We start from the raw sequence: 24,665 nt of genomic DNA, 5'->3' as shown, positions 1-24,665 counted from the left end.
TCTCAAAGCTAACCAGGGGAGTGTATTTATATTGCATATTTTAAAAGGGCTTTGCATAAAAATGCAGCTAAACAATCACTTCAACATTAGAAGAAATGTCAGCAAATGGTTTAAAATGTAGAAACAGTCTAAAATAGATGGAAAAGACAGGTGAAAAAATTTAAGGTATGAGAAAGCAAGAAACCTCACACAAGGCAAAACGATACAAAGCCTATTACTCGAAGTCAGATATAGTTAACAAACAGTGAATGAAGATCAGAGAACCTCGTAAATCTGGCAGGAGTATAAGGAGTCCAAAGTCCACAAATGTATTTAGATACCAAGTTTTTTAAGGCTTTTTGGATGAAAAGAAAGATTTTGAACTGGATCTTAAATTTGGAAGTCACTTGTAAAATTGATTGGAATAATATTAATGAGCAACCTTGCTCCAGTTTTGAAACAACTGACAATGGGTGTGAGAGTCTTGATTTAGATGAGAATTAATTAGTCACCTTAGCGTAATTATATCAGAGCATAGAGTAATTTTGGATTAGTAAATTGTGTCTGTATTGTTCATTGAAGTAACAAATTTAATACTGCTAATGTAATAAAAAGGTAGTATTTAATTCCATAGTTTGATTACTATTTGATCACATTTCATTCATTCATTCTCTGTACAGCTTGGTCCATTACGGGTCGCGGGTAAGCTGGAGCCTTTCCCAGCATTAACAGGTGAGAGACAGGTACATCCTGGACAGGTCACCAGTCCATCGCAGGGCCAACACATTGGGGACAAACAACCATTCACACTCGCACACACTTCTAGGGAGAATTTAGTGTAATCAATTTATTTTACATATACAAACAAGTCTGAATACATTTTATCGAGCACTTCTTAATACATGGCTTTACAGCAGGAAAACAATACAAAGAGCAAAACATTAAAAAAATGAAAAATATCCATTTAAAACAAAATAAAAAACCATCTAAGATCATTAAACGCGATTCTAAAAGATGGGTTTTGATGAGTTTCTTGAACAGTGTAAGGTCAGAGCAACTGAGAAAGCTCGGTCCGAGAAGTCCTATTACAATTTTGTTTAAGGAGATTAGAATACCTTTTACTTGAAATATGGTTGGTGATTTGATCTCCTACATGCAGTGTGCAAAAGCTGGCAAATGTAAAGAAAAGCTATTAACAAATGAGTGATAATCATTAATAGTATGGCGCTTTAGGATTAATGCCAAACATCGGTTTTAGTCATATTCGGGTTTTGGGAGCTTTGGTTTTAATGACATTTTTAGTTGTAGTTGTCTAGCTGAATTTAAACTTGCTAAAAACACAAAGTTATCAGAATTCCGATTGTACGTAAAAGCATCTAACAGGAAGCAACAACATTTTCTGTCCGGACGTAGGAACAGTTGTACACGTGCAGCTTTGTATACTTTGGCTTTTTTTCTTAATTAAAGCCCCTCATAAAGTATGTTAAAGTACAAAGAAGTAGAATGGAGTGGCTGCTGTTCAAGCCTGTGCAGTTATTTATTTATAGGTGTCAGTTAAATCCAGGCTGTGCGCGATTGAATTTAGCGAGTCTCCTTGTATTAAATTCCCTCCAGTTGCCCTTCATCAGGTGGAAGAACTTCAGGTAAGTTATGGTATAGTTGGTATAAATACACCGTAGTCAAAAGCTAGCAAGTACGTGTTTATATTCCATTTTTTCCATGTCTTTTTAAGTTTTCAAACTGAATTCAAGTTGCCTAGTTCTTTTTATTTTATTTACAATGTGTATTTAGGTTATAAATAAGTATATATTATAAGTATATACATTTTCTTAATTATAGGAAGTGGTAGTAATGGAATAAATGCATATACTTTTTTATGCGAATATATTATTTAGCACCTGGAGTTAACCTTCGGTCCATTTCTAGTTTTATAAAACCTTAATCAGAGTTTGCAGAGCTGTCACGTGATCAAGGCTTTACTACCGACGTCAGAGAATCCGAGCTGGTACCGAGTCGTGAACCTCACCGTTCTGCTGCTGCATGAGCAAAACCTAATTGCAGTATTTCCTAACAGCAAGTTTGGCCACCGCTACCTTTTGGTTCCCTGCATTTGCAGTATTATTATTGTTTTAATTACCACAGTATTCGTTGTGGGTCATATGAACGGCCGTGGAAATGCTCCGTGAACCGCGTCGCTTTTAGTCATGATACCCAGCGAGCATTAAAACGGTGCAGCAGGACAAACATGTCTCCTCGCTGAGAAAACAACAGTTGGTGTTCAGTTAAGTTTGACTTTTCAGGTAGGTCTCCTGGTGTTTTACAGTCTAACGTTTGCGGCTTTAAAAGCGCGTTTTATGGTGCCGCCATCGTTTAACCCCGTAACACACTTGGTAGGCTAGTTAAATTGTCTTGATAAGTTGATAGATAACATGGTTTAGCTTGTATGCCAATATCTTTTTCTGCCTTTCCTGTACACAGTTTCAGGAAGTAGCTGATTGTCTCACACAGCTGACAGTAGCACTGATATAATTTGTTGGCCTTTTTTTTCTCCCTCACATGGGACTGGGAAATTGTTCTGGTTAAATGTTTGTCTTCAAACCACTTTAAACGATGCATTTCATTAAAATGAGGAGACTAGCATAGCCTCAAACATGAGAGAGTCTGACCTGCGGCTGTGTTTGTTGTTTATATGACCACATAAGCCACTCAGCCTGGCTGCACACATCTTTGTAATCCACAGAGCTCCATTGTTAACCCAGTGTCTGTGTCTAAAGTCCATTCATGAGGCTGAGTGCATCATCAGCATGATATAACGTTAATGTATGGAGTTCGACAAAGAGCTCAAGTGCATTGTTTGTGTTTGGATGCATTAATTGCTCTAGTGTTAATGTCTTTTAGTCTAATAGAAGATCCATCTGTTGGTCTGTAATCAGTATCTTGGGATGAAGGAGTCATAATATTCTTGAAATCAGTAGTAGGCAGCAAAGATGACCATTATCAAGTGTTTTTTTAAAAAAATTATTAAGGTGGTGTATGTAACATTCATGACTGAATAGTAGTCAGCGAGGGTGTGTGCTGCACTGTGGATAATAACAGGATAAGGAAGGGCTGTGATTAAGTTTGTAGGCTTGTTTTTGTGTGTAATAATTAGTGTTAACCTCTTCTGCCTTTAAGTTAAAGTGTTGGATTGTTCAACATATCTTATTTTGCATGTTTTCTTGCATTATTCTGTTAGGGCTGGGCGATATGGCCTAAAAATATCTGAAACCAAATCTGATTTTTGTTGATTCTTAAAGCAAATTTTTATATATTTCTTAAAACATATGAGGTTATTTTTAAAAAAAAAAAAGCATATTAAACTTAAAGCTTTTGCATGCAAAATGTTTGTTTTATCTATCTATCTATCTATCTATCTATCTATCTATCTATCTATCTATCTATCTATCTATCTATCTATCTATCTATCTATCTATCTATCTATAAGTGAATGACAGCAATAAAAAGTAAAAGTCATAACTTTTCCAGAGTTTAAACAGCTTCATATCTTGAATAGAGATGCAACACAACTGCATCTGTAATCTCTTTCTATCTGGATCCTTATCATACAGGATCCATAGTAGAAATAATTCCCCTGATATAAGTCACCTCTTAATGAGTTTGTGGGCAGTTGTTTTCATCTGCATCTTAAAGAGGGCAGCATTTCTCATTTCTCACTTAACTGCAAATCTGTTAGTGCTTTCAGACAAACACCATTTTGGTGAGGAGGGAGGGCTGAAGCCGCTGCTAAATATGGAAGCCCAGAGAGAGCATTTGTGGTGCATATTAAAGAAGGAAAAAAATCAAAATGTTCATAAAAATAAATAGTCAAATTTATCGATTAAAAGCCCAGCCCTATATTCTGTTCCGTTCTAGTTCATGCAAAGTGTTTTTTTAATTGTTGGCCATTACAGTTAAGCTTATTATTGAGTTTAGCTTAAAATATTGCACTACTACAGTGTTTCTCACAGACCAGGTAGCAGTTTGTGGTACTCTCCTGGTGCCGGTGAGGGAATCGAGTGCAGTGGTGTCGTGGCGGTTGGTGGAGTCCATCTTCGGGGTGTATGCAATGTGTGTGCGGCTTTCAAACACACTTAAAACATGTATTTTACTTAAAAAGGTAAAATACCTATTTTACCATCAGAGGGCTGTTTATCTACCTAAAAAAATCAATTAGACACCTGCAGCTGATTCAGAACTCTGCTGCTCGGGTCCTCACTAAGACCAAGAAAGTGGACCACGTCAGTCCAGCTTTGAGGTCTTTACACTGGCTGCCTGTTTGTTAAAAAATAGACTTTAAATTTCTGCTGTTGGTCTATAAAGCTCTGAATGGTTTAGGACCAAGATACATCAGTGACCTCTTGACCCAGTATGAACCTACCAGAACCCTCAGGTCATCTGGTTCCAGTTTCTTATCAGTTCCCAGAGTCAGAACCAGACATGGAGAAGCTGCATTCGGCTTCTATGCTCCACATGTCTGGAACAAACTCCCAGAAAGCCTCAGATCAGCTGAAACACTCAGTTTATTTAGATCCAGGTTAAAGACCCACCTGTTCTCTGCTGCATTTTACTAGTTTTTATTTAGAAGACAAAATCTACATCTGGTTCTTTTAAGCTGGAATCATGTTTTAATATTGTCTTTCCCCACACTTATTTCTTGCATTTTATCTATTTTATTTTAGCATCTTCCTTCTGTTTTTATTTCACTAATTCCATTTCTTTTAATCTTTGTTTTTTTAATGCACTTGTATTGCTTTCTGCACCCTGCTGTAATGTTTTATGTAAAGCACTTTGAATTGTCTTGTACATGAAATGTGGTATAAGAAAGGCAAAGGCATTATTGGGGGTAATAAATTACTAAAAAAATATTAAGTGTAAGCTAACTTTCACCTAGGTAAACTTTAGATTTTAAAAGTGTCAGTGAATGCAGCATGTAGCGCACTACTATATGTTGTTCTACGTCAACATTGAAAAATGTCATTGGCTGTTTGTTTTTAGACATTTAACATCTGATGGCCACTTAAGTTGTAATAATCAGCAAATTATTTTCTAAAATCTAGGCCTTACAAAAAAGAAAAAAAAATCTAATTAGTGTCACACTTCTCTTAATGAGTGCCCCTGCTTGGCCCCCTCATCAAAACTTTTCTAGATCCACCCCTGCATATAAATCCTTTCTACCACCTGTCAACCACCTGGTTAGAGAATGGTCCTGCTCTGATTTGTATTTCAGAATCTGTCCACTCTGACCACGTTCATGGCTCTAAAGATAAACCAGTGGTTTAGAGAAGACATCCCTCTGTTTCATCTTGCTGTTTCACTCACTAGATCTGAACCTGATCCATCTGGCTGTGTTATAACCAACATATTTTACATGTGGCTCCTGCAAACCTCAGCTAAGTATCTCATTAAAATGAGCTGCGGTTTGGTGTCAACATCCTGATAGTTTCCTCCTCCTCAACACGAGCTGAATGATAAACGGGACGCAGCGTAGAAGCAGAGAGCAACTTGTTTGCTGCGTTACCAACTTTATATGCAGACTAAGGGTAGGGATGTTCAACATTACTAATGTTTGGTTCATAAGGCCAGCATTACCATTTCTGAGCTAAAATAATATTTGGGCAGATGTGTTTGAGCACAGTATGTCATACTAACCTTTGGTAAACTTCAGATGTCTTCAACCGTTTTCTTTGTGCCAAATATCCCTCTGCTTCGGGTTTTCTTTTGATCGGCCTCATGTATTGTGCGTGGAGAGGAGCGGGTGAATAAGCTGTATCAGTAATGCGTGGGTTGATCCACATTGAGCGGCTGTGAGTCACCAATTAAGCTAATAAAGACGTTTCTTAAAATATTCAGATTTTATGCTTGAGACAGCGTCAAGGAGGGGCAGGCTGGAATCTGGGGTTCATTCTGTGGTGTGTGTGTGGGAAACCCTGCTACCATGTTTAACTTACTCAAAATGTATCAGAGCAGTGTTTACATCGTTTACATGTTTATGATTGTCATATTCAGGATATTCAGATTTTTTTTCTGAAATAATTATAAAAAGAGTTTATAATCTGACTGCTTGTATTCTTTGATGAAAGAAGTAGCAATGTGTGTATGTGTTGAGGATGCAACACATAGTGATGCATCATGGAACTGAATCAAATCAAAACATGAGACCAGTGAAGATGCACAGCCCTACAAGTCATACTGAATTGTACTCACTTGTAGGGAAGGACAGAAATGTCACCTAACAGCAGTTTAATTTGAATACAGTAAAACAGATAGTAGATTATCATCAGTCTCAAATGCAAATTAAACTATCCGGTGTTACAGTAGAGGTGGAGATGACTTGAGTGTGACTGAGCAATGTTGTAGTAATCCCCAGCAGCCTTCACTGCACCTGCAACCAAACGATGTTACTAAGGTGATTGTGTGTGTTTGTGCTAGGTGTGGCAGTGGTGGGGAATTCATGGAGCCTTCATCTTCAGACAGAGTAGCTCCTGAGGAGACAGAAGGCCTGGTGGAGGTAATGTTCTCTACTTTTTTTAAATGTAGTAGATTTTCACTTTTTGAGGAAAAAAAGATGGTGGGTAGAAGATAAAAGCATGTTTTATGTCATTTTTAATAGTTCTGTTTATTTAGCTTTGCAAATATTCTAGCAAAATGACTTAATGAGATACAGTTAAATGTAATATTTGTGTCATTTTGATACGCTTGTTGTGGAAATGGTATCACACCTTCGGAGATGAGTATGAAACTGCCTTATGTGGATTTGTTCAGGTAAGTCCACATAAGGCACATAAAGATAAGATAAGGATAAGTAAAGAAGCATATTCAACACTATCAAGTCATGACAATCAGGAAGGGCTAAGAAAATTTACCTTTATTATCCTGAAACAAAGCTCCACTTCATGTAGTAATTATCGTTGCAAAACAAGATACCAGCTGAAGCCAAGAAGTTAGCCAGAACCAGAAAGCAAGATAAAGCAATCTGAGAGGAGTGAAGAGGAACGGTCCCACTGACCTTCCAACCATGTTCTGCTTCACAGAATAACACACAAACTACGTTTTAAACAGGCATTTTGTCAAGTCATAACTTTAATAATGTTTTTTTTCTTCATGTTGACTTTCATGAAGCCAAACTGCAAGAGCAGGATTATTATCTGTTGTTATACTGCTGCAATTTAGATTTTATGTCACAACTGGTCTTAACCGTGGTTGGTTTTGCTATTAATGATGATTTCCAGCCTTAAATAGTTTGTAAAATTATTCTGTTACTTTGAACTTGCTCTTTAGGATGGCGTAGCGCCTCAAGGTGCAGCAATGAATCCTCGGACTCAGAGGAAGAGCAGTTCATCTCGCAAGAGCTTCCGTCTGGACTACAGACTGGAGGTAACGCCGCCTTGTCTACCTGTGTTACCTTAGTATTAACATAGGTCCTAGGTGATCCAATCACAAGTGCACAAATAAGTGTTCACCTTGTGCCACAGTCTGCACCAACATGCACCCTGAGTGGACTCATGATCAGATCTCAGTCACCTGTTCTCCATGCAAATAAACCCGTGTCATACATCAGCTGAGCAACAGGACATCAGCAGGTCCGCTGATGTTTCTATACAGTCAGATGCAGTCAGTAAATGAACTGTATCATTACTCAGACATGTGTTTTTGGTTCAACTGAATCACATTTTATTAACAGATATGTCAAGAAGCTCAGTTTTGTAACAGGCCTGAGATGATTTATCTTAACACCACAGCCCGTCATTCCTCTCCACAAGCTGCTTTCTGCTTTACACATGGTGGAGTTTGATGTGCACATACAGACGCATATAGAGTCCAACCAGCAGAGAACGCCTGTTGGACAACATGTTGCTTCAGCCACCTGAAAATCAGAAATAAAAAGCATTTTTTTAAACTCTCCCAGAGAGCGGAAGATGCTGGGCTTCAGCCAAACAGGCTGAATCAACCGTAATTGTAGTAATTTGAGGTTTATTACATTTTAAAATTATGTCTTATAGTTTAAATTAACATTAAATTAACATTAACATGTTATCTGAGGTCTGAACTTTAAGAATATTTAGAGCAACACTCAGTAAAACCGTCTGTATTTACATCATCAGGACATTTCAGAAGTTGGACTGTTATGTGTCCACTGTGTTTTTTGTCTCAGTGTTTCAGTAGTTTATGAAAAATTAGTCCACGATTAGGTTTGTAAATGTGACTCTGCAAATATGAGCTGAGTGTAGCTGTGACAATGTGTAAATGATTGTTGCAGAAGAAAGACAGGAGTTCCGACTGAAGCGAGTGGATTTGTAAAACCGTGGACGCTGCAGGTTTGAAACCGGGATCGGGTGCCGTGTAAATAAATCGCTCTCCTTGCAGCTTGCTAATTGAATTGTTTTAAATTTCAATATCAAGTCAATTAATTGTTCATCCATAGTTCAGGTGCTAAGCAAATGTGGATAAACGTGTCCTTAGACCACTTAAGAATAAGGTCCAAACAATCCGTCCTGAGTGAGTTGACGCCTGTACTTTGACCTCACTTGTGACTGGATCGCTCAGAACTCACTTTAATACCAAATATTTGGAAGGCCTGAAACAAATATCCGTTCTCCCCAATCTTAATCTCAGACCTTGCTATGGAATCTTATATTTTCTTTGTTGTTGATTTTAAAATGACTTTTTTGAGAGGGCCCATGCCTTTACAGAGTCCTCAATCAGTGGCTGAAATGTATTTGTTTACTTAATTGCAGGAGGAAGTAACCAAGTCCTGTCGGGACAAACAGGGTCGCTGGACTAACCCCTGGCCAACATGGATGTTTCCTTCATATTCAACGGTGCTCAGGTTCCTGCTTTTGGAAAAAAATCATAGCAACGTGCCAACAAGTAGAGAGGTGGGAAAATAGGACTAAAAATCCACAGTCTGCTATAAAATACACTTCTGTGTAATGTGTTCCATTTTATCAAAAGTCTGCAAATTATCTTTTTAAAACAATTCAAACTGGAACTCATGCAAAGGAGCTCAAAACAGTGTTTCTGACCTTCATACAGTCATCTGACTATGGGAGTTAAGTACTTTAATGATTGGTATCACAAGCTAGAGTGTTTGATAGCTGTTAGAAACATTGCCCTTTGTCAGCACTCCATCTGCATTTATAGCTTCTGGAAACGTTGCTGAGTTCAGTGAGAGCTTAACAGGCTCTAAAGCTGCTTTCACACAGAATAGAAAAACCTTTAACCCCTTATTTACACAGAATATACGTTAATATTTAATCTAAAACCAGATGTTCAAATTAAATTGCTACAAATGTCATAAATGTGGTAATAAAGATATATTAAACTACTTGGCACATTCACACAGAAGTAGAAACTAAATGAGAGAAGCATGGTTGATTGTTTTAGAAGTTTATTGAACAAAAATCAAATACTCTGTATGTTGCAGGTTTTTTCCTCTCATTCTGGTTTCCTCAAATCTGAAATTACCATCTCTGTTCCTGCAGGTCCTGGACAACGAGCTCCCAGTAATAGAGCCGTACTTTGTCCAGAATCCGGACCTCTCCAGTTCTCCCCCAGGGTTGAGAGTCACCTGGCTGGGCCACGCTACGGTTCTGGTTGAAATGGATGGCGTCAATATTCTGACGGACCCAATTTTCAGCCAGAGAGCGTCACCGGTCCAATTCATGGGGCCCAAAAGGTACAGAGAGTCCCCCTGCACCGTGGAACAGGTTTAGTATTTTTCTGTTTTAATCTTTATTTAATTAATCTCTAATAAAAGATTAGATCTGCATCAGTTTAATCCAGATGTTTATTCACATCTCTGTATTTGATTATTTCCCTTCTTGACAACAGCTGCCAAGGATTGATGCAGTTGTCATCAGTCATTCTCATTATGATCACCTGGATGCTGGATCTGTGGCCAATCTCAACGCACGCTTTGGAGGGGAGCTACGCTGGTATGTGTAGTGCATCTAATCCGGTCTTTATGAACTCATTTCTGCTTGTGTCTTTCAATGCAGGAGCTCAAAACTCAGATTTGTGCTAATGAAGTCATTTCATAGGTTCGTGCCCCTTGGTTTGATGGACTGGTTGGCGAAGATGGGCTGTGAGAATGTAATGGAGCTGGACTGGTGGGAGGAGAACTGTGTCCCGGGTCATGATGATGTTACATTTGTCTGCACACCTGCTCAGCACTGGAGCAAACGCACAGCTTGGGACGATAACAAGGTATTTAATAAGAAGCGTTGCTTCAGACTGAGATAAGCCAGTGCTTTTCAGTAAACTTTCACAATACCTGCATCATGTATTTTATTAAGCAGAGAAGTAAAACGTCTTCATTTAGTCCATGAAGTCTAAATCTTTTTTTTTTTTCTCCCCCCCAGTCTTTATGGAGCAGCTGGTCTGTTTTGGGTCCAGGCCATCGATTCTTCTTTGCTGGTGACACCGGATACTGTTGCACCTTCCAGGAGATAGGACGTCGCTTTGGACCATTTGATCTTGCAGCAATCCCTATTGGAGCATACCAACCCAGGTACAGTATTCACATCTATGCCATTGAGGTGTTTAACAAAAAGGGAAGAGACCTCATGACTATTATATAATCCAATACCGTTTACTTTAAAATGAAATATTTCACATGCACCTCTAAAGCTGGATTTATACTCGCGCACCGGCTGCTTATGGTCGGCTATGGCGTCACTGCTTTATGCTCCATGTAGGTCAGTAGAGGCTTGAAGAGCACCTCTGCTTACAGTATGGTTACACAGAAATACTCCCTTGTGATTGCTCGGTTTGCTCGGGATATCCAGAGCTTCTTGCTGAATTTGTGCGGTAACTGCGGAATAGAAACAGGATGGTGTCACTACACTTGGGTGCGAGAGCACATTTTACCAGCGTCCGCAAGCACGAGTATAAATCCAGCTTAAGCCCCATTTCCACAGCAAGCTGTACCCTTATCTGGTCGATGGGGTATGATCCAGATAGGCCAGGGTTGTCAAACTCCAGTCCTCAAGGGCAGGTATCCTGCAGGTTTTCATTGTTTGCCTGATCTAACACACCTGACTGAAATTAATGGGTTATTGTGAAGAAGCTGTTGGATCCATTTGATTTTATTCAGGTGTGTTAGATCTGGGAAACAATAAAAACCTACAGGATACCGGCCCTGGAAGACCGCAGTTTGACACCCTTGAGATAGGCCAGGGGTAGCCAACGTTGGGCCTTGAGAGCCACAATCCAGCAGGTTTTCCAAATTTCCCTGCTCCAGCACACCTGACTCAAATTAAATGGCTCCAACAGCCTATAAGGATCTGCACAATGACTCATTAGTTTAAGTCAGGTGTGTTGGAGCATGGAAAGTTGGAAAACCTGCCAGATTGTGGCTCTCGAGGACTGACGTTGGCCACCCCTGAGATAGGCGATAGATGCATCTATGTAATAGCGTGACTTCAGAGTGGCGCATCACATTTCGTGAATTATAATGAAGCACAGGACAGAAACAAGATGAGAATGGCAGACATCCAGCAACTGATGTTCTTTCTCATTGGCATGAGGCTTTACAAATCCACAGTAGATTTCAATATGCTATTCCTACTTTGTTCTTGATACCCAGTCGCACAGGAAGTGATGATTCTTTCAACCAATCAATGGATTGCAGTGTGTCAAGCTCCACCTCCTAGGGTTGAGATGGTAAAATTCGGTTTCCACAGGCAAAAATTGGGAATAGTACCAGAATATCTGACCCATCCTATCACTGGGTTCCCATCTTATCACTCAGACCCTAAAGGGTGGAACTTGACACACTGCAATCCGTTGATTGGTCCAAAAAAAATAAAACAAATCATCACTTCCTGTCCAACTCTGCACGAAGAACAAAGCAGGTAAAACACAGTGTATACATATACTGTGGGTTTCTATCGTAGAGAGCCACATATCAAGATAAAACACGATGCTGGATGTCCACCATTCACATCCTTTATCTCTGTGTTGCATTCTTCATTATAATTCAAGGAAGGCATAGTGCTGCTATGAAACCATTGCATAGCTAATGCATCTATCACTATCTGGCTTATACACCACCTACCTGGTATGGGTAGCTGGAAAAATGGGCTTAAGCTTGTGACCCTCAACAGAAGAGTTCTTAAAAAAAAAAAAAAAAAAAAGTAGGACAGGTCAGTTAAAATACTTTGGCAGCCCTCCCTGTTTTTGCCTGTGAAAATAAGGCTGCACAGTCTAACGTATTTTATCTTTTCAGATATATGATGAAGGGACAGCATGTAGATCCAGAGGAGGCAGTTCAGATTCACCAGGATCTTCAGGCCAAAGAGTCTGTGGCCATACACTGGGGGACCTTTGCCCTCGCTTATGAGGTACAATATGTAGTATAGTAGGATACTGAGCACAAACAGACTAGGATTCAAATCAAAGAGGCAGGTGTGAATACGCCATAAAATAAACACATTTATGCACCCAGCAGTGGCTACTGGTAGCAGGAGGCTTTATCCCTCCTGAAGCCACCTACTGCTTTCACTATTCTGATTTGCCAGTATTGCAAATGAAATCAGCTACTTGCTGGATCTTCTCTGTGCAGGTGAGCCACTGGACAAGACACTTCAGCTGGGCATTTCGCTTATTAGCATGCCAAAGCTAATAAGATTAGCTGCTGTATTTGCTTAGCTTTTCCGTTTAGCAACAGTTTGTGGTATGCTGCCACCACCAAAAACTAGAAAATACTTGGTATTCCTAGTTAAAGAAACAAAAATTGGTATAATTTTGTTTTCTAAAGACACATTAAGTGGAGTGCAGCAGTAGCTTATTTTACTTTTTAGTTTGTGACAATGACTTTCCCTTCAGTTTGGTTTACACCAATAAAATGTTTAATAATTAATAAAGATGTAGTTTTCAGTCATAGCTTAGAATTGCATTATTGTATCTAAACCTAATACTAGTTGGTTTTCTTAGAAGTACAGCAATCAAGTTACCTCTAACCCTGAAATATCTAGTACTTTTACAGCACCTATACTATGAAAAATGCACTTCGGTGGCATCCTAAACCCGCCAACTACCAACTGCTGCAATATCTTTGTAGATTTGTTTTCTCAAAGTACTAATTAATGGTGTTGCATATATGTTTTTTATTAAATATTTTTTTATGCCTGTTATACATATTTTGTTGAGCCTATGGCTTTAATATCTGTGTGACTGTGTTTGTGTTGTTTGTGATCCTGGCTGCAAATCTTTTCCTTTATGGGACAATAAAGTTACTTTGTACTTTAAAACTAAGCTCATTTATCAAAGCTGCCAAATTGATCATTTTTCAGAGTCACAAAATGTGTGCTATACCAGGATTTAATTTAAAATGTAGCTAGATGTCCTAAAAAGTAATAGTTTACAAGCGTTATTCCCACCAAAAAGCTACACACCAGCTAGTGAATGTAGTTAAAAAAAATGGCTATTTTACCAGAACTCTCATTGGTTGATGGTAGAGGTTGTTTACAATCTACTGCTAAATAGGAAAAAACAAGCTTAATGCAGCTGCTAATCCAATTAGCTTCAGCATGCTAGTATCCAAAGCAGCAGACTAGTAGGTTGTCAGCATGCAAATGCCCTGCTAATGCAGTGGTCACTAGTGTAGAGGATGATCCAGCCAGTATCCACATTAGACACATTAATTACAGCCCAGGTGTACTGAATAATCACCTTTTCTTTGGTTGGGTCAGTAGCGGGCTTTATGAGACATGTAGCTGCAGTTTTGGTCCTCAAAATGGAGAACTGGCTCCCAGGCTTTATGAAATAAAATTTACTTACCAAGTTGTTCTGGGTGAGCAGCTTGTTTTGACTCTTCATAGAGGCTGAATGATCCCAATATTACAGCCAGGTTGACAGCTGAGGAACATCAACACACCTGGGAAACCACAAATGTGTTGGTTAGTAATGATGTAACAAGGTAAAGGTTGGTGGCTTTAGTCATCTTTGAACAGCAACTTGCTAGCAGCCATATTGTTCCAGCTATATACTGGCTGATGAGTAGCATCAGAATATTCATCTAACTCGGCTCAAGATGTCATACAGCAAAGCACCTTCCAGGAAGTTACCATCAACCTACCAAAATAACTTAACAGCTTACAGGAGGAAATTAAAATAAAGTTCTCTCAGCTTTCACAGTGTAAACGCACAAGACCAAAGTCACACGCCTGTGTTAAGACTAACTTATCACCAATGAATTCCTAAATCTTTATTAACATAAAAGTCAAAGTAAACAAAAAGGATGTTCGTACTGTAACATTATCTGATAGGGGTTTTTGTCTCAATTTCAGTCTTTTTTTTCAGGTTGGTTGAGCTAAAAAATAAATAAATAAATAGAAGGCATGCTTGCAGAGCAGAACACAAGACAAGTTGAATCACAACCTGCAGCATTAAAAAGAATTTCCTGATCTGGATGCGTCTTTGTGTAATGATCTGCACACTGCCGCTGTAATGTTGTTAGGGTTAAAGGGAGAGTGTTTGCATTTCTAAATTGGCAGGGAAAACAGATTTAAGTGGCATTCGTTTGGGAAAAAGACCTGGGACCTTTTCACTTCTTTCTAGCCTCAGTTGCATTGCCTCTTTGATGTCTGTTTATGATACACAGAGGAATCACTGCAGTTCTAACCAGACTTGAGTGTTTATTTTAGCATTAATACTCATTTAGAGGAACTGCCGGCTGTTATTCATTTCCTTGTGCCATGGCTGACTTCCACCTGGATGAAGCATTTGAGCACCATCAGTCTTAATAAAATGGGCGATTACAAAGACATTAAGGTGCAAAGAGGAAGAAATCACGACCTGTCTGGGCGTTTTTTTTCTTCTGCCTTTTACAGAAACTTTAAATTGAAGTAGCACATTCTTCAGCTCCCTTGTCACTTTAGGAGAAAATGTGATGCAGGTTAAAAATGTTAACCTGCATTGCATGTTCTAACACAAAGAAGCTGTCTGTTCAGCTGCAGGACTGTACCACTGTTTTTACACAGCATCTGTCTCACGGTTACAAATGAAAACTTGAACTTGAGAAGTTAAAGTGCAGATCTTATCTAAAAATAAACATGTGATCTGTTTACAGGAGATATTGAATACTCACTTTGACTTTGTTTCATCCAGTACTACCTGGAGCCACCGGTTCGTCTCAGAGAGGCTCTGGAGCAGAAAGGACTGAAACCAGAATCTTTCTTCACTTTGCATCATGGGGAGTCTCGGCTTATAGCTGCACAAGAGGGAGAAGTCTTCGACTGACGCCTGCAGAATTCTGTGGGCCGACTTACTATTTCTGTCTGTAAACAAAGTGCACAAGATTGTATTTATCATTATGTAGTCGGACTGATTAAAGCAAGCATTGCATACAGTATGAATACAGTAAAAATAAAATGTTTTGCAAGACTTATAACACTGAATGTTTCCCCTGCTATCACATGGTCTTGTAGTGATGCTAGCTGATGGAGTGGTCACGCCAGTGGAAAACTGGAGTTGTTTAGTATGATTGAAAACTGATAAGCATGCAGCTGAGAAGTTATTTGATTTAGATTAGCAATATTCAAACAATTACATATTGCTACCACTTTGAAAAGCGAAGGTAGACAAATTATGTTCTTAAATTATCTCATCAAAAAATGGGAATAATCTTAAAACATGTTCCATAGCTATATTTGAGGAAGTGGTGACTTACATTTTGATGTGCTGTCAGTTCAGTTGAGGTTTTGGGGTCTCTACACAACCTCGACAGTTTTTTCCCCACTGAGGAGACAGAAAAAAAATTTTTTTTTTAAGCAGATACAATTTTTCTAACCATTTTACCGAACTGTGTTCATTTAAATCTGTGAGCTGTGACTGGTAATAGGCCAACATGTAACCAAGTTTAGTTTTTTTTTTTATTAGTATTCTTAGTGCTCATATGGGATTAAGACTAGAAAGCATGATGCGGCTTTAAGGTCACGTTTTTCTCCCCTTCTTTAAAAACTGGTGCTGCTATGTTACACATAGGATTTCTTTGAATGTGCCAATCTGAAACTATGAGAGAGAAGTGTTTAATCTCTACCTGTGGTCTGCAGTGGTGTTATGAGCAACATGCTGAAGTTGATCCGGGTTCCTCTGCAGACTTGCTGTGAAGATTTTGATTCTGTCTCTGCTCAGTTTGATCCTTCAGTGGTGTGAATTTTCATGCAGAGAGAGAGAGTAGAGTTGTTTTAGTATTAAACTGAGACAAGGGTAAACTTTTAATGCCAGAATGTAGAAACATAACGCTGAGCTGATGTGCTGCAGTAATCTGTATAAAGCTAAACTGCAAACTGTGGTTTACACGATCACTTTCAGTGAATTTCTCATTAAATGTGTTGCAATCCAAGTCTTTGTTTTCTTGTGTTAAATCAAGAGCAAAAATTACATTTGATTTCCATGAAGTTCACAAGGGAAAAATTAAAACTGCATTCCTCTTAAAGGGGAACATTTTTAAATCAAATGCACTTGAGCCAGACAATAACTGTAAAAGAAGATATGAAACATGTTAATAAAAATATAAAAATGACAAACTAAGTATACAAATTGATAAATTTGGATGGTGAGCAAAAACTGGATGCAGTTAGTTACTTTTCTAGGCTTATGCGCCTTGAAGCATTATTTACATTTGAAAAAAAAAGCAGGTGTCAAACAAAAAGGTTCAATTAAACAGTTTGCAAATGTGTTATAGTAACTTGCAGAGGTTTTATCTTTTCATAAAACTCATTATTTAGAATAAGTAGTCTTATGAATGTCTGCCAACATGAGGTGGTCTCTTTCTTTGGCCACACCCCACATCTGTCTGCCAGGCAGGTAATTCCAGAGAAATAATTATTTCATTAATCCTAAGATTATTTCCTTGATATCTTTGGAAAATGTCATGGGGATTTAAGGTGGTAGTGAGAATTCCATAACCTACAGAAATCTAAATTACATGAAGTACTCTTAAATTTATAGTTTCATGTGCTTTATTAGTAAAAGAAATGTAAAACAAAGATTAAAAAGTAGAAAAGGAAACTAACATATTGTCCCTGGTTCTTTAGTGTCATTCTTTATACGAACATTTCATTAACAAAGAATTGAATTTGTTCCTTTAAACACCAATAGTAGATAAAAACTAGAAAGAAATAGAAGATACTAAAAGTAACATAACAGAAATTCCACCTGTGGTCAATTGTGTTTAGAATTGCCCACTTTTAGTAAGTAACAGCCAAGAAGAAGAAGCCAGACCTCAGTCAGTGTTACACCAAAATCTGTGTCCCATCAGAATCTGTGACCACAGGGAGGCGATAGTGTACATTTCTCAACATGTACTTTTTTTTATGTTTGTTTTTTGTTTGTAAGGCTCATTTATGCTCGAGTGATGCTCCATCCCAATAGCTAGCATGCAACCAGGGAAAGAAACAAACCAGAGAAGAAGAAAATCAGGAAGGGAACAAAAAAGAAGAATGAATACGAGCACAACAAATATAAGACAGCGAAGTCTTGAAAACATTTTTATTTAAGTCTGAGTTCATTATAATGCAGGTACACAGGTACAGTAAAGTGACAAATTCTGATAACTGTGAGAAATTGTGATTGTGGTCTGTGATCGAGTGATGCTTCATCCCAAAATATCAGAATAGCTGTGAGGATCATATGTTAGAAGAGTTCAGACTATATGGGGGGTGACATAGATCAACATTTCTGATAGCCATCAGAATGTGTAACTTTACTGTACCAGCTGTATAATGAACTCAGAATTCAATACAAATGTTTAAGACTTCGCTCGCCTTCTAAGACATACATGCAAAAAAAAAAACAGACTGTATGAAATGTACAAATTTCCCCCTGTGGTTAGATTCTGATGGGTCACAGATTTTGGTGTAACACCTAGCATGTTTTGACTTTTGATGAGCCACATACCTCAGCCTATAGTCAAAGTGCTGAAGTTGTAGAAGCAGTGTCATTCACCACAAAATGACAAAGCAAGTTTAAGGACAAAGAGTTGTTCAGTTGCAAAAGATGTGAAGAAAAGCAGACCAAAACAATGTCTGGCTTATGGGAAGATGTGCTCCATGTGCAAATGACTCAATCATTTTGCAAAAATGTGTTTCTCCAAGGACAAAATGAAAGGATGTCGAGTTCACACAGTGGAGGACTCTAATGGAACAGATGAGAGAGATGACCTAAGTGAATCATTTTTATCAAGGTGGTTACACCTGAGGACAACTGTACTCAGTATACTATATGAAAATCAAAGACAAGACTGTAAGTACAGTTAAGAGTGACAAATGAGTTGTACTATTGTTGGTTAATGCAACTGTGTTAAATTTCAAAATTGATGCCAGTGCTAAAGCTAACCTGATCAGTGAGTCTGATATCAGAGCAAAGAAAAAAAGCCAAATAGAGTCAAGAGTGCAACCATACCATTGAAGGCATACAATGGTAAGACGACTGAAACAAAAGGTGAATGCAGACTCAATGTCACTGTTAAAGGAAGAAAGCACAACCTGTTATTTTTTATTGTGCCTGTTGTGCATGATACGACTCTTGGAGATAAAGCTTCTGAAGAACTTGGACTCATGAAAAGAATCTATGAGAAAAAGTGAAAATGTGGCATGAGATACACCTGGTAAACCAAACTGCATGCAGAGTGAGACTGTTGGTGCCGTTATAACTAAACATCCTTCAGTTTTCAAAGGACAAGGGACATTGCCTTTCACATACAAAATCCAGTTAAGAATTGATGCTATCCAAGGTGCATGCTCTGCAAAGAGTACAAGCACCTACTTTGAGTAGAGTTTTTTTTAAAAAAAAGAGCTGGACAGGATGACAAGGCTGGGTCTCATTGAATGAGTGGAGGAACCCACAGACTGGGTCAACTTAATCACCTGTGTCAAGAAAAGAAATGACTGGGGTCCTAGAGTCTGCCTCGATCCAAAGGACCTGAACAGAAATATTAAGTGAGAGCTACCAAATCCCAAAAAGGAGGAAATAAGTGAAATGGCTGTGGCAAAGGATTTCAGCAAACTGGATGCTTCTCAGGGGTTCTGGGAACTAAAGCTTGACCCGAAAGCAGCAGATACTGCAGCTTTAACACACCATTCGGGAGTACCATTTCCTCAGGCTGCCATTTGGCATAATATCTGCTCCAGAGATCTTCCACAGGGCGATGGAGTCTATGGTAGAAGGTGTAGAAGGGACAAGAGTATATATTGATGATATAGTGGTTTGGGGTTCCACTTGTAAGGAACATGAAGAAAGACGAGTTCAGACAACTGGATGAAATAGAAAGAAATGCTAGTTTGGTGTTACTAAAATCACATGTTTAGGAGACATGTTAACAAGAGGGGGTAGAACCAAAATCTCCACTGATGTGTCCAAAGATGGACTAGGATGGTCTATCAGTTCATTGATAAATCTCTCAGACATTTAGGTCCTAGCCCTGACTGAGACCTGGATCCGTCCAGAAAACACAGCTACTCCACCTGCCCTTTCTGTCAATGAAGAATTTACCCAAACACCTCGCTCTGCTGCACGAGGAGGTGGAACGGACATTATTTCTAAAAAGTGGAACTTTACCTCTCTCCTTCCTGTGGCTAACTGCTCATCACTTGTGTTACGTCCCCTTTTGTCCAGGGGTCAATAGGACAGTAACACAAACAAAGCCGGACGAAGGGTAAATAAAATACAATGATCTTTATTACTAATCAAAACAAAAGTGGGTTCCAAAACACAAACAATCCTTCTCCGGCTATGGTTTAACTATAAAACAAAATCAACTAAAAGTGTCCCTTTCGGGTTTTATCAATTATCTTTAACACTAACAATTAACAAATAAACCAAACAAACCAAAAATGTCCCTAAAACGGGCTACACGCTCACAGGCGGAATACTAACAAACAAAATATACACACTCACAGGCGGACTTCTAATAATCAAAACAAAACCAAGCTCCTAATAACACACCAAATCTCCAAAAATCCACATACAGGGAAAGTCTCTGAACCACACAAGCAAAAATCTCTCTCAGGCTGGCAAGCGTGTGTCCCACAGTCTACAGCTGCCACGAAAGATGGTGATGATGCTTTCTTAAAGGAGGCCTCTCCTCCGGATTGGATAGCTTGTTAGGGAGTGAAGCGTAGGGCTGTCAATCAGGAAGCAGGGGAGGCGGGTGCTGGGTAGTCTCCACAGTCACTTTGTTTCCAGCAGGTCTTAAAACTAACTCCCACTCCTCCTGGCTGATAAGCCGGCGGGCGTAACACTTGAGTATCACACAGTAAATGACTTTTTGGCTTTCATCTACACTTTCAATCTCAAACTGGTGCAGACTCCTCTTGACTTGACACTGATCAGAAACTGCTCCACAGACGACCTATCTGTCACCCCACTGCACCTCTCAGACCACTTCCTGGTTAAATTCTGTCTTCCTTCCTTCCTCATGTCACTCAAGCGGCTCCAAGAATGGCATCCTACCACAGAAATTTGAGATCCCTCAGACCTACACAGCTGTCTGATGAGGTTTACTCTACCCTCCCTTCCCACTCAGACTTCTCCTTACTGTCTGTTAATGAGGCTACAGAAACACTCTGCTCCTCTCTTGCCTCCTCTTGGAACAAACTCTGTCCTCTGGTGTCAGAACCAGCTAGATGAAATCCTCCCAGTCCATGGCTCCACAAGGATCTAAAGGATCACGGAGCAGGATTCAGGCCATCAGAAATAAAGTGTTGCAAATCAAAAGAGCACACTGACTTGTCCGAGCACCGGCAAAAACTTGCATTTTTCCACATCCAGTCTAAAGGCTGCCAAGATTGCCTTTTATCAGAACAAGATCAAGCAGACAAAAAGCAGCCAAAGAGACTCACAGAGCAAGAATAAAAGCAAAATATGTTAAAGATGTTTGTGTTTAAAGATAACTATGGCATTTTGAATAATGGAATGTTGTTTTGGGGTTAACGCTTTTAATGTTCACAACAGTTTACATTCAGAAAGTCATGTTTAAATCCTCTAGAAAGGGGATGTAATGATAGGTGGTTGTTTGCATGTTAGAACAACAGGTGGCAGTATGAAACTGACTGAAGACGTTTTGAAATCAGGAAGTGTGGTTCAGAGAGTGCTGAAAGTGGTAACAAATTTGAGTGATGGGATGTTCGGCTCTTTTCAGAGAGCCAGCTCCTTTGGTTCCCGAATGGCTCTTAATTTAGCATCTTTTTTTTTTTTAGCCCTATAATTTACATTAACTTCTCAAAAATGAATGAATTGTGTTTTGAAAATCCTTTTGTGTTCAGCATTTTGACGAGAAGCCTTATATTTGCCTCCTTTTGTGCATTTATTCTGATACAAAACCACTTACGTTTCATGAATTTCCCTGCAAGGGATTAATAAAGTATTTCTGATTCTGATTCTGATTACTTTTGTTTACTATCTCAACAAAAATCTTATATTGCACAAATGAACAAAAACAAGCAAACACAAAACAGAACAAGAACCAAACTCAAAGCAGCATTAATGTCCTCAGTGCAGGCTGGCATTCAGAAAAATAAGATGCCTCATCTTGGATGGTCTGATCCAGTTTTCCCCCTCTGTGAGCAGGGTTTGATGACAACACGCACGCACTCACGTACTCTCCTCATGGCTCTCATGCATCATTAGTAACAATAAACGCAGCTCGCAATGCTTGCTGGAAAGACATATCAATCTATTTTCTTTGTGTAAGTAAGAAACAGTACATATTATATTCTAAATGATTATTTAGTTCATTCGTGAAAGCCCTGAGAGGTTCACACAAAGGATATCCAAATACCTAATTTCACCTGGAGTGGGGGATGTCGTCTGGCTCAGTGATTGTTAACCATGGGGCTGCGGTCCATGCTTGGGCTTCGAACTTCACCTTGGGGGACACAAAAAACTTTTAGTTTAGCACCTGTTGGTTGTGAGGGCTGCGGGACTGGCTTACAAGACAGCAGTAATGTTTCAGTTCAGCAAACTAAAAAGAAAAAAAAAGTAAATTATATATTTTATATATAGATAGATAAAATTTAAAAGTTGCCAGATATGACAGACTGCATCTGTAGTTCATTTCTTTCTCTATTTGTTTGTAAAATATTCTATAAGATGTTCAGTTTTGGATCAACATAATGGTTTATAACAAATTCAAAACCAATTCTGACACCAGAAATTTACAATATTCACATCAGGATATGTTCTTGTGTTCAAATTCATTTATTTGATAAATCATTTATGCTTCAATATTTTATTCACATATAAATAGTTGATAACTTTTCACTTCTGCCTTTTACTGAAGTAAATGAAGGATCTTTGTACATACTAAATATAGCAATGCATTAACAAGGAAGCTATTTCATATTCATAATCTTCTTTCCTTAATAAATAAGCAGTTTTTTGTGCCTTGTTAAATAAAAAACATGTTCTTTGTCTGCACTACTGTGTCTCAACGTCTTAATGCAGATGTAGTTTACAAAGTTCAGGAGCTCACCATGTTTTAGTAACCAGCGTAAATGTGAGGTCACAACATGTGATGAGTTTGTCAGATTCTAATGGAAGGACTGTGAAATTGAACTTTTCTATTTTTGGCGCCCCCAAGTGGTCATATCGAAGCAGTGCACTTGGGCAGCATTTTGTATTCTGAATTTTAAACTAATAAATATTTAAACTGCACCTAAAGAACATCTAAATCATACCAGTTTTGTTTAATTCCTTCTAGATTTGGGGGTTAATTGCTACAAAAGCTGTTAGCAGCTAAGCTTGGATTTATATTTTAATGTTGTTAGAGATCGCAAGGTAATTAAATTCTTATTTAGATAAAAGAAAACCTCATTTCTGACAGCTCAATAAAAGTGCAAACCTAGTAGTCATAGATATTTCACACACAGTCATTTCTAGGGTTTACAGCCAGATAAGAATGGGTAGACTGGTTTGAGATGATAAAAACAAAAAGCATGAGTAACTCAAACAACCACTTGTTCCAACCAAAGTCTGCAGAATAGCATCTCTAAACACCAAAACTGGACAATAGAAGATGGAAAAACATTGCCTGGCCTGATGAGTCTTTACTTCAGGTCCACATTCAGAAAGCAGGCTCAGAATTTAGTGGAAACAACATGAAAACATGCATCTGTCCTGCTGTATTAATGGTTCAAGCTGGTGGTGTAATGGTGTGGAGGATGTTTTCTTGGCCCGCTTGAGTATAGTTACTGACCGTGTCCATCCCTTTATAACCGCAGTGTAGCATCTTCTGATGGCTACTTCCAGCAGGATAATGAACCATGTCACAAAGCTCAAATCATCTCAAACTGCTTTCTTGAACATGGCAGTGAGTTTACTGTACTCCACTGGCCTCCACAGTTGCCAGATCTCTTTCCAGCATCTTTGGGATGTGTGTGATACCATCATTTCAATATGGAGCAAGATTTCTGAGGAAAGATTCAACACCTACCCAACAAAGCGGCCAGTAAGCAGTGTTCAGTTGGAGATTCATTCATTAGTTTTGGTCAAATTTATCATGTTTTCTTTTCATTGCATCCATAAGGGCCAAATAAACACACCTCTGATTACTTCTAAATAAAATCTAAACAACTTCAACTAAAGTACAAATTATTTTCAAATGTTTTCCAGTTCCAGTGTAAATATCCTCGAGTCATGTAGTGGAACACGTCCATGTTTGCTCAGGTGGCTAATTCTGTGCCAGCAGATATTTATTATTCTTGTAAAAATCATTGGTTTGGCCTCAGTCTCGGATTTATGTGTGCAATCAGTAAGTTTGTGCTTTCATAAATAGATTTGTTTTACTGTTTTTTAAAATAGATTTATATGGTTTGGTTCATCCACTGCAACAGAAATATGTTTATTTGAATTAGTTGTTAGTAATTTATAATATTGATATCATTTGTCATTATATTTTAAATCACATGTCACCAAACAACAATTCCTTTGCCTTGCTAAGAATCATTTTTAAAAAGATTTTTATAACATCATATAACATGAACCAGACAGCCACAGCATTAAAATCACCACCATGACATCAAAGTGTTCTACAACATCTGACAAATGATTATTTTTGTCTTTATTCTATTCTACAGTCATTTAGCAGACGCTTTTATCCAAAGCGACTTACATTTGAGAGTAAGAACAACACAAGCATGAATTCAAACAAGATGGGACATAATAATTAATAATAATTAAGTGATAGACTGCTTTGAGTTGGACCCAGGTGCTGTCATGTGGTGCTAGAGGCAGTGCATATATATATATATATATATATATATATATATATTTATGTTTTTTTTTTGTAGTTTTTGTAAGTCATTTTGTTTAAATACAAACATCAAACAATATCAGCTTTAATTTTTTTAAGTGGACAAATGGGATAGAAAAGCAGGAATGAAGCACAGGAGAACTAAATGCAGCAAACTGGTCATCAGCAGGGATTCAAGCTGAAGAGCTGCTCCTCGGTCAGGACATAAACACAACCCTGCACTGCAGCGTGTTGAACATAACAGGATAAAATCGCAGGGGATTTTAGACTGGGGCACTACCAACATGTTTAGCTCTATTATTCATTCCACAAAAGCACAATCCATAAAAGTTACACCTCGATGTAAAAGCGACTCCAACTGTGTATAATACAACACCAGTTAAATATCAAA

General features: G+C 38.4%; 1 protein-coding gene across 4 annotated transcripts; it reads left to right on the top strand.

Moving 5' to 3' along the window:
* The first annotated feature begins 1,372 nt into the window (after window positions 1-1,372).
* On the top strand, window positions 1,373-15,792 carry napepld (N-acyl phosphatidylethanolamine phospholipase D). Of its 4 annotated transcripts, none has more exons than XM_041977802.1 (10): window positions 1,373-1,622; window positions 6,457-6,526; window positions 7,297-7,392; window positions 8,754-8,894; window positions 9,501-9,725; window positions 9,850-9,953; window positions 10,059-10,224; window positions 10,380-10,528; window positions 12,248-12,362; window positions 15,130-15,792. In XM_041977802.1, exons 1-10 carry the CDS (start codon window positions 1,483-1,485, stop codon window positions 15,259-15,261), a joined length of 1,338 nt encoding a protein of 445 aa, XP_041833736.1. In that variant the 5' UTR covers window positions 1,373-1,482; the 3' UTR covers window positions 15,262-15,792. The 4 variants fall into 4 exon arrangements, with proteins under 4 accessions (XP_041833736.1, XP_041833735.1, XP_041833738.1 ...); XM_041977801.1 differs by having other exon boundaries at window positions 6,448-6,526; XM_041977804.1 differs by lacking the exon at window positions 1,373-1,622 and adding an exon at window positions 1,969-2,279.
* The last annotated feature ends 8,873 nt before the right edge of the window (window positions 15,793-24,665 follow it).

Source organism: Melanotaenia boesemani, chromosome 23 (assembly GCF_017639745.1).
Source record: "Melanotaenia boesemani isolate fMelBoe1 chromosome 23, fMelBoe1.pri, whole genome shotgun sequence".
Taxonomy (NCBI): Eukaryota; Metazoa; Chordata; class Actinopteri; order Atheriniformes; family Melanotaeniidae; genus Melanotaenia; species Melanotaenia boesemani.
Note: the sequence above shows the minus strand (reverse complement) of the source record. Positions and strands in the feature narration are given on the sequence as shown.